The 16,534-nt window shown below is 40.9% G+C and overlaps 1 protein-coding gene across 3 annotated transcripts in view; it reads left to right on the top strand.

Moving 5' to 3' along the window:
* Positions 1-16,534, top strand: part of DIAPH2 (diaphanous related formin 2) — a 172,128-nt gene that overhangs the window by 77,282 nt on the left and 78,312 nt on the right. For all 3 annotated transcript variants that reach the window (XM_071442165.1, XM_071442164.1, XM_071442163.1), the window contains one exon: positions 9,099-9,224. In XM_071442165.1, the coding sequence (XP_071298266.1) occupies positions 9,099-9,224 (126 nt within the window). The remainder of the gene's footprint in view (positions 1-9,098; positions 9,225-16,534) is intronic.

Raw genomic sequence — 16,534 nt, 5'->3', positions numbered from 1 at the left:
GCTTTGCATGGAGGAGATTTGCACTCCCTATTTATTGTGTGGTGTTTTATAAACCAGTGGTTTTGGGTTTATTTTTCCTGTGGGGAAGCCTCTTTTGGAATAAATTGGCTGGATATGAAGATGCTGGCATCAGTTATTCATAAAATAGGAAGAAATCTACCAGCAAATTTTATCTCTGCGTGAATTTTAAATAAAGAAACACGAGCTGGGCAGGTGAGTGTCATTGCTTGAGATTGCTCCTTTTTGATCAGGAGGCAGCCTCGTGCTCTGGGCTCTGCAGAACCTTCCAAGTGCTGCACTTGGCACCTGCAACTTCTTTTCAATCTTGGCTGCAAATTCCCACTGCCATGTCAAGGAAAAAAAAAATATCCTGTTCAGCTTAATTTTCATCTAAGAATAAAGAACCAGCATCTGAACAACAGCTGATTTCTTCTTTTACTTTTTAACAAAGAGCAGATAAAGCATAAAACTGGATTTTAATATGAAAAGGTCAATGGGATTAGATGAACTCCCCAGGCATGTACTAAAATCTTCAATAATCTGATATTAGGTATAATAAAATAGTTGATCTTTTTAAAGATGGAAGATCAACCTGCAGCTTTATGAAAAGTAAAAATAAATTAGGAAACAGTTTTATTCTGGAAAATACAAGCAAAGGTCAAAGTGATTAACTATCCAGAGATCACTGGGAAAGCATTTCTTCTTCCTGGAAGCAGATTGTGAAAGGAAAACCAATCAAAACTCACAAGGCTGTGATGCAGTGCATTGTTGGATGGCAGTGATTTCCTTTTCCCCCTTTCTTTTTTTTTTTCCCCTTTCTTTTTTTCCCCTTTCTTTTTTTTCCCCCTTTCTTTTTTTTTTCCCTTTTTTTTTTTTTCCCCCTTTCTTTTTTTCCCCTTTCTTTCTTTTCCCCCTTTCTTTCTTTTCCCCCTGTCCTTTGGAACCAGGCCCATTCCTGTTGGCACAGTTCTGCCTCCTTCACTTCACTTGTTATCCCTCTTGCTGCTTTTCATGGTATTTGCTTTTATAACTTTATAACCTCAGCTTTTTATTAAAGACCTGAAACATTCCCATCCCATTTTGGGCTTCAGTCAAATTTCCAAGCAAAAACCAAGAGGTACCTTGCAAGTCAGATGTTTCTAGACAGCTGTGTGGTTAAAAGTATACTTTTAATCACTCAGAAAATAAATATATTTTTCAAGTTAAGGCTCACCTGAGTGTCAAGCCTCTCAGAAATCATAAAAGTGAAATAGGTGACACACAAAATGAAGATGATTAAAATAAGTCAGCCATATGTTTTATAACAGCAACTTAATTTTAGATATTGAGGAGTAGTTTTACATCCCAGTTTGTGATTTAACCATTGTGCCTGTAAATAATAAAACAAAAAGAAGCCACAGCTCTGTCTTTATCTGTTGGATATCACATTTCTGGTGTAGCTTTTCCTGCTTGGTTCCTTGGGCTGTGCAGAGCCACAGCAAATTGAGATTAACTAGGGGAAAGTGGGATATATATAATATAAATATCTGTATGTTTTAGTCCCTTTCAGTAATAATGAGGGGTTTTTTGAGCACTTAACACGCTGAGTTCTTTGCCTGACATCAAGGTGTACCCCCTGATAGTTCTTTGAAAGTGGTGTTGAAAGTAAAATGAAGTGGAAGGTGCCTTGTGGGGGTGAATGAGGTCTGTGCAGTGGCCTGGAAAATGCCAATATCACCAGCACTGATTTGTCACTCACCTGGACATAGGAATTTATTTCATTAATTTGCAAGCATCTGGTTCTGATGGTGCAGGCATCTCTCAAGAAAGGCCATTAGCAATGGAAACACTGGGGAATGCAAATGTGTGTGTACTCTTTATTACAAATACTGTAATAAAGTATTAATTTTGAGATTTTATACAGATACTTCACTGTGATTTAATGGCATCATTTTAGAATGGGGGAAATATTTTAAAACATCCTGTGCCACTGTCACTTTGAAGTACAGCAATTTAAAACATGCTCATAAGCAGCAGCCGTTTTTCTGTCAGACAAAAGTTTTATAGTTTGGTGCAGCAGAAAAAAACCTGGGTTTTAGCAGAGAGATCTGCAGCATTTCCACCTTTAAAGCACAGTTTAAATTGCAGCATTTCCACCTTTAAAGCACAGTTTAAGTTGCAGCATTTCCACCTTTGAAGCACAGTTTAAACTGCAGCATTTCCACCTTTGAAGCACAGTTTAAATTGCAGCATTTCCACCTTTAAAGCACAGTTTAAGTTGCAGCATTTCCACCTTTAAAGCACAGTTTAAATTGCAGCATTTCCACCTTTGAAGCACAGTTTAAATTGCTGAAGCAGAGTTTGCCCAATCTGGCCCATGAGTGGTGGAGAGCAGAATCCTCACAGGTGCTCCTTGTGTTGTAGTTGTGAGCAGGAATTTCTCCAAGGGATCCTTTTGGAGCCTGGCTGAGATTCTGGATTGCCTCACACTCTGCAGGATGGCTCAGGGAGTTCTCCCAGTCTGGGAAGGCTTTGAGGATGTTTTAGTTGCAGTCTGTGTGTAATAAATGCTGCAGAGAGCTGTGGTTGTTCTGGAGCTACATTTTGCAGTTATAATTTGGAATCTCCATTAAGCAGCTTTCTCTATGGCTTGCATTTCAAGGCTCTGCTCCTCTCCCTGAAGTGTAAGTATCAAGGGCAAAATGAAAGAACGGCCCAAATGACTCTCATGGGCTGTTGCTTATTAAAGAAATTAAAGCATTTAAGAATTTCTGGCTGTAGTTAAACCAATTCAGAAGTGAAGATTGCTTTAAATGTCTTAAGTTGTGTAATCCATTTAGAATTCCTTAATACAAGCCTCCAGAGAGAGGCAAAAGCTGCAAAAATGGCACTTTGTTCTTTCTTCTCCTGCTTCTCTGTGGTGGAATTTGCACTTTGGTGGCTCTGAGGAAGGCTCCAGCCCCTCTGGACATGGCTCAGGCAGTCAGGAAGGCCAGGATGAATTTGCCCACGATCTCTGAGAGTTGTTCTGTCAGGAGCAGGTTGTGTGACAGCAGCTCTGCTCCCTCTCTGTGCCTCCTCCCTCACTCTGTGTTTCCTCGTCTCCTCTGCTTCATTTGCAGTTTGCCTTACACCCCTGCCAGCAGCTCTGCTTCAGCATGCTCATTTAATACATACTGATTTTGTAATTATGAGCTCTCTTTTAAAAATAAACTCAACTTCTGAGATCTTGAAAGACATCTGTAATTAAGTCAACATGGAAGTGGGGTGGGTTTCTGGAGGTGAGATCCCACACTGCTGACTGCAGAGCTCTCCCCTCCCAGCAGCTCCAGTGCTCCTGGTTGTTCTTCTAAAATTGGGGCATCTGTTTCCTAAAAGATTTGTAGCTGTGATATGAAAAGGCAGTTCAACTAAAGAGCTTCTATTCTATGGCATTGTTTGGTTAGTGAGGTAAACGTGGAAGCTTGGGGGAAAAGCTGCTCCTGACAAGGGCAGAGCAGGAGGGTGGCACACGCAGAGTGCCTGAGCCTGAATCTCTCATTAAACTCCAAACCAGGAGTTATGGGGCTTGTTACAAAGGCCTTTTACATGGAAATTGTGTTCAGCTCTCCTGCAGGTGGGCAGGACAGGGACAGCAGAGCACAGCTTGGCCAGGGCAGGGAAGCTCCTGTAGCAGCCTGGAAAGGTGGAGCAGGGGCTGGAAAGGTGGAGCAGAGGAGACTGGAAAGGTGGAAAACAGGTTGGAAAGGTAGAGCAGAGGCTGGAAAGGTGGAGCAGAGCCAGGAAAGGTGACAAGGTGGAGCAGAGGCTGGAAAGGTGGCAAACAGGCTGGAAAGGTGGAAAACAGAGGTTGGAAAGGTGGAAAACAGGCTGGAAAGGTGGAGCAGAGCCAGGAAAAGTGACAAGGTGGAGCAGGGGCTGGACAGGTGGAGCAGAGGCTGGAAAGGTGGAGCACAGCCTGGACAGGTGAGCACAGCTTGGACAGGTGGAGCACAGCCTGGAGAGGTTGGAACACAGCCTGGACAGGTGAGCACAGCCTGGAAAGGTGGAGCACAGCTTGGACAGGTGGAGCACAGCCTGGAGAGGTTGGAACACAGCCTGGACAGGTGAGCACAGCCTGGACAGGTGAGCAATGCTGTGCCCCTGCCTTCTGCCCTTCCCCTGCAGGGCTGGGAGCAGGCAGAGCCTCTGCTGGGCGGGGAAACCTCAGCCTGCAAATCAGAAGTGCCAATGAGTGAAATCTGTCTGTTAAAAATTCTGCTTTGGGGCTTCCTCAGATCAAATCCCAGTAATAGGATACAAAAAAAACCATCTCCATTTGGGCAGACCTGCTCCTAAAGCTGCAGAAGTGCAGGGAAGATTGTGCCAGGGAGCAAGTCTGTTCTGCAGGGTGGGTTGGTTGTTAAGCACCAGGACTCTGTGTCAGAAAGCTTTCCCAGATTTTGGAAGAGGAGGATGGCAGCTCCTCTGGCTGGGTGAGGGGGGAGCTGTTCTTCCCCTTTGACCCTGAGGTGTTTAAACATTTATTGTCCTAACAAACAGAAACTTGCTTGGTATGAATTGAGTAATCAATGCTTGTAATTCCTGCAGATTATGAACTTGCTCACCCATTTCCCTCCAAACTGCCTCTCACTCCTTTGTGAAAGTCTCTTTCCATCTGCCCTCAGGCAATAAGAAATAAATAGTCATTAGTATGCTTACAATGTAGTTATGGTGCAAATGCTGTCTAGACTTAAAAATCCACCAGTTAATTTGCTTGGTACAGACCTGCCTTTGCTTACTGAAGTAATTGATGTTGGCTTTCACTTCAGAGTGTTTCCCAGCTGTGGACATGGCCATCCCAGCTCTGCATCATGATCAGAGACCATTTAAATTTCTCATGCAAGAGGCACTGCACCTAATCAAAATGTATCATTTCACCCCTTGTTGTGGGGAGGACTCTCAGTCTGATGCCATCTTATTTTAGAAGGGATTAGTCTGACCTTTGCTCCTGTTGCTGTATTAATGTAAATACAAAATGCTTAGCTTGGCTGCAGGGACCAGCTCGTGCTCCCCATCAACATGAGATTAACTGCTGGGAGCACTTTGCTGGGCCTGAGCTGCTCCAGCAGACACTCACTAAGCCTTCCTTAGCGTGCAGACTGTGCAATGCTTTCTCCACAATAAGTGCATAGGATTGGTTGGAGGGGTTTTTTCCAGAGGAGCAATTAATATAAGGAAAATAACAAGGTGAAGGAAATTATTGCCTTCCATGTCAGAATAATATTGTGCCATCTCTGCAGTGGCTGTGATTTTCTACTATAATTAAATAATAATATGCAAAATAATCTCTTAATCAGTCCAAGATTTAATGATGCATGATGAAGTGAGCTGCACTCAGTATTTGTGCAGAGACAATATTGGTTTGATGGATGTGAGTGCTCTGTGTTGTATTGTATTGCTCTGCCCCTGACAGGAATCATCTGGACAAGGCATTGTCACACATCCTTTGCCTTGTTCCTGTGTGCTCTGCATGTTACAGTGACTCTGTAGGGAGTTGAAACACAGGTTTAACTTCTGCTCTTGGCTTTTTTCTTTGTCTCATAAATCCTTTTATCTCCAGGGTCTGAGGTCCACGCATTCAAGGTCCTGCATTTCTTTCCACCCTCGAGCTGCAGGTGCTGTCTGCAAGCCAACCTTTTCTTAGGGCTGAACTGAGAGCCAGACTGACACAATTTGGCACAAACTGAGGAATTTTGCTGCTTTTTTCCTCTCTTTGGCCTTGAGGATTGATCCATATATAGGTTTTGGGGTTTGTGTGGGTTTTTAGACAGGCTGGCTGGGGAGAACCCTGCAGTTCCTCCAGGCTGTTTCCCCTCCATCTGCACATGTTCAGAGACTTCAAAAATTCCATCCCTGCCTCTTACTTTTGACTTCTTTCTGAACCTGCTGTCCAAGAATCCACATCATTCCTTCCTGAGCTCATTTCTCCTCTGTCCTCACTGTTCCCTGTGTCAGCAAATCAGTCTGACTTTGGAATTCTCCAGTTTTCCCATTTCTTGGATGCTGCTTTTCCCTGGGTGGGAGTCCTGACTGTCCTGTGGGGGTGGGTGAGGTGGTTCTTACTGCTGCTGATTTCTTTTCATTTGGAAATGAAAACAACCAACTTTTTATCCTTGCTAATACAAGGAAATCAATGGCCAGGCATCCTTTAGATTGCTTCCCTTTTTTCTGGGGTCTGCTCACCATTGAGTGTTTGGGGCTCACACACAGAGTATTTTTGCTGGTGACTTTTGCTGCTGGGGTATTTTTTCTTCATGTTTTCCTCATTTTCTGTACTTGCCTCATGTTCCTGCTTTGGCATCAGTTATTTATGTATTGGATGTAGTTGGTTGTTCTCTCTTGCTGCAACATTAAGTGGAATAACGTTGGAATGGCTGCTCCAGAGAGGCTTTGTCAGCAAGAGCCCTTGCTGCTGAAGGCCAAATGCTGCCTTTCGTGTCCATTTTGAGGCCAGTTCCATGAAATGCCAGATTTTCCATGATGGGCAAAGGGAAGGTGAAGAAGGCTCTGTCTTTGGGGAGGGCAGGGACAGGCTGTTCAGGGTGTGCAGCTTGAAATGGTTTCAAGGAAATGGCTTTGTGCTGCAAGGAGAATTTATGCTTTCATAAATTAAAACCTTGCGAGAGTTTGAAGAAATTTACATGAATTTCCCTGAAAGTAGAAGGTATTCATGTTGATTCCTTTGCACATTACTGAAGTAGTAAATCTCTAATAAAAGGGTTTATGGGAGGAAATGCAGATATTTTATTATAGTCTATATATATGTATGTTCCCTGTTCTGTCATCTCTTGAAATTTGTCTTGCAGAACAACAACTGCATAAATTACTTGAACAGAAACTTGTACATTTGCCTGGGCATGGGGGGGGAGGAAAAAGTGAGCATAATTGCATATTCTATAACATTTTTTAGTTAATTGAGTGTGAGTATAGAAGTTAATTATGGGAAGCACAGCTTTAGGATGCAGCCTTCTTGTTTGGATAGAGTCCCTCCCTGCTTTCAAAGCCAGTATGTTCCTGATCTGGGCCTTTCTGAACTTCGTTTTACAGAAGTGAAAACACTTTCCATCCATCTCAATCACAAAGTTCAACACTTATTTGTCATTGCTTGCTGAATTTCTTGGCACTTCTGAATTCCAGACAAAAATAAACTTTTACTCTTGCTACGTGGTCGTGCATTTAAATATTTCTAAATTGCTGCTAGCAGTTAAACTCTGTGTTATGTTGCCTATTTCCTTACCAGCTGCTATTCTATGAACAGAATGACCATTTGCATCCTCCTCATTTATTTTTCACTTCCAGCATTTTCCTTCAGTGCTGTTTGTCCCCCTCTGCAGCTCCACGACAGCCCATAAAAATATTACAGTAATTCAAGTTCTTCAGTTCGAGCAAAAATGGGTGCTTTGATCATAATATCCAATGATTAAACTAATGCAAGCAGAACCTAAAAGCTTTGATAATTTGTGTTATTCTGAGTGTTTTAGTGGTTGATTTCAGGGTTAACTCTCAAATGTGAATTAAAAAACTACAAGGATTCTGTGGTCAATATAGATTCCCACCCCAGCTGAATTCAGCTTTAAAAACTTCCACTATAATTCCAGGATTACATGATTAGTAGTTCCTTTGGTACCCAGTATAAAATGGATAAAATTGAAAATAAAATCAAGATAATGGCTGCTATAAAGAGAGCTCTGTTGGTGCCATATGCATTTGAACATGCTGGTGGAATCAGTGTTACAGCTGATGTGAGTCCTCACTTGGAAAGAATAGAAAATTGATTTTCCTCTGGGAACAGTTCCCTTATTTACCAGATTTTTATTTCCTATGTGCTGTTTTTCAGGCCATCGTGACTCAGTTTCCTTCTGCTCTTTAATCTCATGAATCCACAGCATCTTCTTTTTTTTTTTAATGACAAGAAAATAGAAAAATAAATGGCTCTTTAGAAAATACTTAGTGGAACTTTTGGGCAAACTGCTTTCCAGCAAAAGATAATAAAAACTCCTTAAAAAAATAAAAGGAGTAATTTGATTTTCTTGGCTGCACTGGGGCAAAGGGGTCTTGGGATTCTCTGCTTTTTCCTAAGGGCGCTGAGTTTTGAGCTGTGCAAGAGGAGCCAAAGGATGGCAGAGAGCCTTGGGCTGCTCTGACTGAAGAGCAGGAACTTGGCCATTTGTCCTTTGGGATCAAACCTGCCTGACAAATGGGCTCATGGCTGATGCCAGAAAAGTCAATATTTCCAGTTCAGGTTGTTTTAATTCTCCTGCTGCACCAGGGGTTTCCCTGCTGAGGCTCTGTCCCTTTTCATCAGCTCTGGGGTTCCTGTGTGGCGTGGGTTGCTTCACCTCCACCATGCTGCTGTCATTTTTTGCTCCCAGGATGCATCAATTAGGGGCTGTTTAATCCAAACTGGCAGCACAGTGCTTTTCATTAGAATAGCTTGTCACACAGCAAGCAGGAGTTCTTTACAGTCCCCTCTTTTTTTTTAATTAGTGTGCTGTACTCTGAGTCCTTCACTTCCTTTTGATTATCAGCAGCTTTTATTATTCAGACCTACCTTTGCTGTTAACACAGCTCTGGGCTCCAGAAATCAGAGCAACTTCAATATAAGAAAAAATATTTAATTTTTTTCCCCCATGCCTATTCTTTAAATCATTCCTGTAACAGAAATGTGCCTTAATAAGATCATTCATTTAACCAAGTACATGCATTAAGAAGATGAAATCTCTTTGAACTCTAGTTAGTTTTTAATCTTTGAATTAGATTTAAAAGAATATTAGAAATAATAATATTAGAAATATTGGAAATTTTACCATAAATTTAAATAGAAATGGAATAATTTGAACTAATGGTAGAATTAAGTGGTGACATTTCAATGTTAAATATGATGATCTGGTATATTACAGTAGATATTTTCAATTTATTTTTATGAAGGGAAGGATTTTTTTATGAGCTGTAATTCAGAAAAATATGAATCTACTTAATGGAACCCTTCTCTTTCAGATTATTTATACTGCCATTGTTTTTTTCCTCTTCTGATCCCCTTCCTGGAATGGCTTTATAAACTCTTCTCTTGCCTTCAGTTTCAGCCCAGACTCTGAAGAGCAACCTGGATTCCATGAACCAGCAGATCCAGCGCCTGGAGAAGGACATTGAGAACTTCCCCAAAAGCCAGGACGAGCACGACAAGTTTGTGGAGAAGATGAGCATATCCTTTGGCACGTGCCCCTGGTGATCTGAGCATTCTCATCCTCTGCTTGGGCACTTGCAGCGCTCCAAAATAGGTTTAAATTCTCTTTTCATGCAGTTCTTCCAGAGCAGAGAAAAAGCATCAGTGGGTGTGGTGAATGTAAGCAAGCAGAGAGCTGAGGAGAGCTGGAAGCATCAATAATCAGATTTTCCAGGGGTGCCCAGACAGCTTTCCTGAAAGAAGGAGTTACACTGAGCAGCCATAGGCTCAGTATGGGGATGTTTTTTGTCTGAAAAGAATTATTTATTCAATTTTAGAAAAATACCAGCAGTAAAGTTGATATATTTATTATTTTAGCTCCAGATGTGGTGTTTTTTGAAGGGCAGAGTATTAATTTTGTTAATGCTTTTAAGTTACATTTTTAACATTTTAGAGGAATATTTGTTTGTTTTCACTTTGAAGTGTTATTTCCTTTAATTTCTGTAGAGAATAGAGACTGTGGATTCTTTAAGTAAAATCTAGGGGGGACTTTAATATGATGTCTGTCTAGCTTGTTTTTGTATATCCAGCTTTCAGTTTGTTCAAAACTTTAAAGGAACAGGTCTGCTGAAGATACAAGAAGCTCACAAAAATGCAACAAAGACTGAGAAAAAGCTCTTAAAAAAAAAAAATTCCCAGGTTTTTATTGTGCTCAAATCCCAGCTCAGTGTGGAAATATTGGGAGCATTTGGAGTGTGGGGCCAAGCCCAGGGCATTTTGTGCATTGCCAGAAGCTCAGGTGTTCCTGTGAGCTCTCTCCTTTCTTGCTGCAGCAGAACTGGGGGGTTTGGGGTTTTCAGAGGAAGGAAAAGGAGGGGATTGGTGTTGGGATCCATCCACAGCTGCTCAGCACCTTTGGTTGGTGGCTGCCATGAAGCTTTGTCCCCTCTGCTGTGCCTGGGCCAAGTCAGTTTTTTGCAGGATTTGCCATCTGAGTGGAGTCAGTGACAGAATTTCACAAGCAGGTATTTAACATCTCCTCTGGATGGATTTGTTTCAAGGTTCTGACAAGGCTGCTGCAGAGCAGCTCAAGGGAGACAACTCCTGGCTAAGTGGAAATTGTTTCTGATTCCTTCCATCTTCCCTTGCACCTTGTCCCGTGTGCCAGGTTCAGGAACTTGCTGCTGGTAATCACTTCTATCAGTTCTGCTATTAAACAAAGCTCATTATTATTTCCCCGAGCTTCATTCACATCAGAAAATCTTCCAATATTGCCCTGTAATTGTTCTGTGCCTTGTCACCCCAGCAGAGGCTGAATTCTGTCACCTTGGCCCCACTTTTGTTCATAAATCAAACCAATTTATGAAATGCACCTTTACCACTGTTTTTTCTTGGTAAGTTGGACAGCTCTGCTTTTCAGGTTGCAGAAACGATTGTTCAGTTTTATTTTTGTTTTTCTGCCTGTGTGTTTACTTACAGCCACGATTAGCATCACTCTGATGGTTTGGTGAGGAAAAAGAGCCAAGTAGATAATGGTTCACATTTTTCTCTCTGCAGCTTATCTCCTGCATTTCTTAGAGAAGAAAAAGTTTGTCTTGTCTTTACATTTCCGCATTGTCTGACAATGCAAAAATGTAAAAAAAAAAAAGAAAAAGTACAAATGCTTCTTTGTGTTGGGAGGAGCCTCTGGAACGTTTGAAAGTGAATTTTTCCAGGGTTTTGTTGATTACAGGTAGATTTCTCCAGGTTGGTTCCTCCCTGCTTTTCTCAGCACTGGGGGCTTGGAGCAGAGATAAGGCTGGAGCCAGGGGCTGCCTCCCCGTGGGGATTTGTATTTTGCATAATGAACAGATGACCTGATAAGTGCCGTGCTTTTATTGCAAAAGTCATCTCCCCTTGGATCGAGGGATCCACTTTGTTTCTGCTTATCACTGAATGCCTTAAAGCTTTCTACACTCCCATCTTTTTATTAGATTGGAGAATCATTCTGGAGGGTGTAAAAGTGACACCCTGGTCTGCAGCCTGTATTTCTTTGATTCCCCAGCTGCCTGGAGATTTGTTGGTGATGGCACATCCCGAGATTGAAAAGTTACAGAATCTCAGGCTGAGCATCTCCCTGAGTGTTTGAGAAAATCTGAGATGTCTCAGTAGAGTTTTGGGATGCAGCAATTACAATATTCAAGGCACAGTTTCTCATTCCTGTCATAAACAAAGCTATTTACCAGGAGTTGTGCATGAGACTTGCTTCAGAGGATGTGAGAGTGATAGATACTGCCTGGAGATTCATGTAGGAGGCCAGTGACAAGAAAAATACCATTCATAATATGAATTTGTAATAATTAAATTAATAGTCAAAATAGAGAAGCAAATTCTGTCAAACAATTTAAGTCATTTTAGTTTTTTCTAACTTTTTTAACAAATAAGCTTTTGGTGCTGTGACTGACAAGAAGATGAATAGAAATTCTACCTGCATTTTCATTTTGGGGTTTTTTCTTGCTCAGTTTCTAAGCAAGATAATTTTTCTCTTTGTTTAATCAGGTTTTTATTTAGCACATACAGTTATTCATCTCAGTGCAGTGTGGCTGAAGAAAATAAAGGGATTCAAATAGTCCTTCTGTGAATTTCTTGCTATATTAAATAACTTAGGTGTGATTTCTGAAACAACTTTTCCATGATCTGATCCGTGACTGGAATTGCATTTTACCTGAAGGTCAATTTGTAAATAATTCAGCTTTAAATGGGAGAGGTTCCTTTTATAATTAGCCCTGCTGCATGCAGCACTGGGGAGCCTGATTCAACAGTTTAGAAAAGTAATTACAGACTATGCCAAATCTGGCTTTCACTCCTGGTTTTATTTCAGTGTTTGTGCCTCTAATTGAAGATTTTTCCAAAGTGCAGAAGTCTGAATTTTATATTTGTGTGCTGTAAGTGTATACAGAGATTTCAGTGATGCTAAAACATGGGTGTCTAGTTGGGGATTGAGAAAAGTGTTTACATTCATGGAGTTCAAATGGAAATGTTATTAACAAAGATTAAAAACAAGTGAATTGAAAAGCAATTTCAGAGGGAACAAATGGAAAGTTGTACTGAGTTAACATTAATATTGATTTAGAGCTATAAATACATGAATAATAAATATCACTTCTTTCTCCCTTGCAACACTCAAACTAAAGTTTGTTCCTCTAGAAAATAATTAATTCCTCTAGAAAAAATATATAATATATCTGGCTCCTGCTGTATACAGGAGCTTGGAATGCTCTTCCAAGGGCACATATTTGTTCCTGCTTTTTGCTATCCTGCTCCCTGCACAGGAATAACTTTGGCTGTGTGTGTTTTATGAAACACCTGACATGAATTCATTCCTCCAGTGTGTCCTGCATGAGCCTTAACTGGAGACCTTGTGTGGCTTTTGTGCTTTGCAGCTGATCATTTACCCCAGTCAGAGACATTCATGTGCCTCAAGTCATTGACATCTTTTGCCTCCCAGAGCAGTCAGTGCTGCCACGTGGCTTTTCTGACTGATTGCACACATGTGAGGAATTCAAAGCTTTTTTTTTTTAAAGAGTTTGCAAAATTAAGGGAATGATGAATGAAAGAGCAAAAATTACTGCAGATAAAAAAAATTCAAAGCACTGTGCATTCATCTTATCATTAAATGGAACAGCAGCAATTTGTGAACTAATTTTAATTTCTAGTAAGGAACACCATTCATTAGAAGAGAATCCTTTTTCTGGAATAAAAGAGCTGCCTTCCTGACAGGCATGGATCCTCTCTTGATGTGCATTTATGCTCCCAGTGCTGTCTAACAACCACTGCAGCCTCACAGTGAAACACGAGGGGTTCATTTCCCTTCTGGATGCACTTCAGCTGTACAGAAATGATCTGGGGACAAGGCTGGGGACTTTGGTGCACTGGGAACGTTCAGATTAAAATCAGCTGATAATTCTCTTGTGGGAGCTGTTGTTGTTTGCATTTAAGTACGAAAAATTATTTCTTAAAAAATAAACTTGGGAATAATTTAACTTTCTGTTAGCTTCATACAGAAAACAACTATTTTCTTCTAAATTACAATACTAAGTGGAAGAAAAAGACTTGGCAGTGCCTGTTGAAGGCACAGCACCGGAAAGTAATGATTTATTTACTGTTGAATCTTCAGTTTTATGAGTTTTATGTTTAAATGGAAAACGTTTTAAGCAATAATTGCAAGCTTATAATGCTGTACATCTGCTTTGCAATTAATTTGAGTACATAAATTGTTCAAGTTTCAAGGAAGTTTTTGAAGCAGAGCCTGAATTTATTTAAGTGCCAGGAATACCAGGTTTTTTGCTTGTGTCAATTTGAATTTATTGGTAATAAGTTAATCAAATGTTCTTCAGAATATCCACCTTGCATCACCTGTTCTGTATGGTTTTATGCAAGTTGGTTAATATGAGCAAGGTAGAAAGTATTCCATGGGTGGTGTATGTTAAATTTTGCATCTAGGATGCTCTGTTCTGTGTTCTTGGAGCTTTAAGGCAGCAAAATGTGTGATTTGAGTATTAGATTTGAGATCCCAGTGATTTGCTGGGCTGTTTGACAGCCCCAGTCTGCGTGGCCCAGATTTGCATTATTTTGTATTGCCCCAAATGCAAGTGAAGAATCCCTAAAATGCACTTTGGAGAAGGAAACTGAGAGTGCCTCGTCTTCTGAGAGGTTACATTTAAAAACCTTTCATCTCTGAGCACTCTCCTGCTATTCAGATGGGGCTGCCAGAGCAGCCAAGGCACCCCTGATGGAGCTGCTGGTGCTTGTGAGTCTGAGAAATGCATCCAGGGCCTTCATCAGCCCTGCCAGAAAATCCCCCTGCTGAAAGCACGCTGATAGCAGATAGGAAGCATTCGTTTGTACAAATAATCTGCTTTTCTTTCCCAAACTAGAGGCTTTTTTGGGGAATTCAGGACATTGGTGAATAAGCAGAGTTTTCCTCCTCTGTTGTTTTTTTTTTTTTTTTTGCATTGCTAATTGTTTAAGCTCGTGGCATCTCAGCAGTTTGAATCCTATTGGAGAGCTGACCCAGCCAAGTTAAAAATCAGATTACAAGCAATTTGGGCTATATTTAGTTACTTATATTCAATTGGCATTATTAAGCTTTAGGGGAAAAAGCCACCAGTATTTGATGTTGTTGAGCTCAAATGTACTTTAGTTCTTTACTCAGTCTTTGGGGAGTGTGTCTCCCCAGCACACAAAATGATCTGTGTGTGCAGAGCTGCCTTTTTATAGGTAAAAGTTTAAAAATAAGATAATTAGTGTGTCAGAAATATGGCCAGGGCCTCTTGCAGTTGGAGGGAACAACATCAGCAACACATTGTGAAATGTCAGCCCTGAGCAGCCCAGCTACACTCACACAAACAATCCCAGAAGCTGGAATTTGTTTATTGGTTTATTTATTTGGAGAGCCTGTTGTTCACTGACAGTTCTGATAGAACTGTTGTCATTCAATTTGATTTCCACTGAGAAATGTCCTCTGTGGCATTTATTAATCCTTTCCTTTACCTGATTTTTCACCCTGGAATAAAAAGAAAATATAATGCCCCCACTAAAAGCGCTTTAAAATATTTGCATGTCTGGTGTCACGTTTGGTGTGACTGGATGTTTGTCATGAAAATCAATGGATATAATTGAGTTAAGGGGAGGTTCAATGTTCTGATTCTGCTGCAGATAAATATTCCAGACCTGCAGCTCATTGCCCCTTGTGTTTGCTGGGATGTGCAGCAGGTGAATGCTGCGAGTCTTTGGGCAAAGTTAACTTAGAAAAATATAGTGCTGCAAAAAGGCAAATTATTTTGCTGTTCTAATAGGATGGCTCTCCTTTTCTGGTCAGGGCTGAAACCAGCTGTTTGGTTTGTTATTTAATACACTAAATGGCAATGTTGCTAATTATTGTCTCAAATGATCATCCTTCTAAATTAGTGGGGGGAAAAAAATCAATCCATTTGTCATGATCCCATTACAAACCTAATTTCAGAACTGCTGTGCAGGTTTTTACGCTGGCCATTTAAAGGGAAATGCTTTTCCTTCATTCCCTCTTGTGCTTTGAGAATGCATGGTTACTAAGCTGTAACCCTGGTAGAATTAGATATTTCCCAATTAAAGATGAGTTTAACCTTGTGGAAAAACAACTTTAATCTCCTTCTGCTTGGTCAAGCCCAGTTTCCCTGCTGAGAGGCAGGAGAGAGGCAGGAGAGCATGAACATTTCTGTGCTGGGAGGTGGCTGAGGAATTCAGGTCTTTTAGCATTTTTCTGCCCTCTGCTTTGTTTATCCTGAGTAAATTCTAAGAGGGATGTGAGAAGTCCTGGTGGAAAGGGCTGGCAGGCTGTCTCCTGTTCAATCTGGAACTCTTAAAAGCCAGGCTGGAATCACAGGGGCTCCTTGTGGGCTGTGAGGAGCGCCGGGTTTATCTTGAACCACAGCACCACAGCAGCATCTCAAAGCTTTGTTTTACAGCCCCTTTTTCTCAGCTCTAATGAGCCATGGTGAGGACCCTGGGATGGATGTGGGTGATTCTGTGTGTGTGTGTGTGAGGGTTTAATCACTCCAAATAGGAAATTTTCCATGAGGTGTACTGAAATTCCGTATCTGCCTCTGTGGTGCACTAAGCATCCACAGAATTGTTAGTCTGTTTTTATTGCAAACCATCAAGCAGCAGACGTGCTGTTGAGGTGTTTCATGTGAATTGTTTAATTTGATGTAGTCTGCATGTTGCTCTGTAAGATGGAATTTGAAAAACTTTAAATTGGTCAGGTCTCATCTGGCAAGATTCCACATGTTTATTTTTATCATAATGTGAGGTTTTTTACAGTGCTCTGCTCGGTACCTGGCTTTGTTCCCTTTATTATATCTATGTATTTTAATATCTTTATGTTCATTGTTGGGAAAAGAATTCTACCCAGGCCTGCATAATTGATCGTGAGATATTCCATTCTTTTATGAACAAAACATGGTGTAAGCCAAGAGGGAGCTATTAGCGAGTCAGTGTTTCAGTGCTTGACCAGTAATGTGAAAATTGTTGATTTGCTTTGAGACAAGCTCAGCCTCAGACTCCAGGCTGCCTTAGGGGTGTGAGCACAGCAAGAGGAGAGGTAACAAAATGTTCAGCAAGATAAGGGAGCATTCAGGGTCTTCAGGGGCTGGTGGGAAATCCATTTTTATCTGCCTGCTTCAGAGAAAGGCTGTAACAAAATTTAGTGTATCTGCTAAATTACCAGATAAAAAAAATCAGGAAATAATTCCCGTGCAAAAAAAGCAAAATATGGAAGGGTTGTGGATTAGGAATCATGACCTAATAGTGTGAGGAAAAACTTTGGAGAGG

The sequence above is a fragment of the Agelaius tricolor genome, unplaced genomic scaffold (genome assembly GCF_023055355.1).
Source record: "Agelaius tricolor isolate 1412-34295 unplaced genomic scaffold, bAgeTri1.0.p SCAF_17, whole genome shotgun sequence".
Lineage (NCBI taxonomy): Eukaryota > Metazoa > Chordata > Aves > Passeriformes > Icteridae > Agelaius > Agelaius tricolor.
Note: the sequence above shows the minus strand (reverse complement) of the source record. Positions and strands in the feature narration are given on the sequence as shown.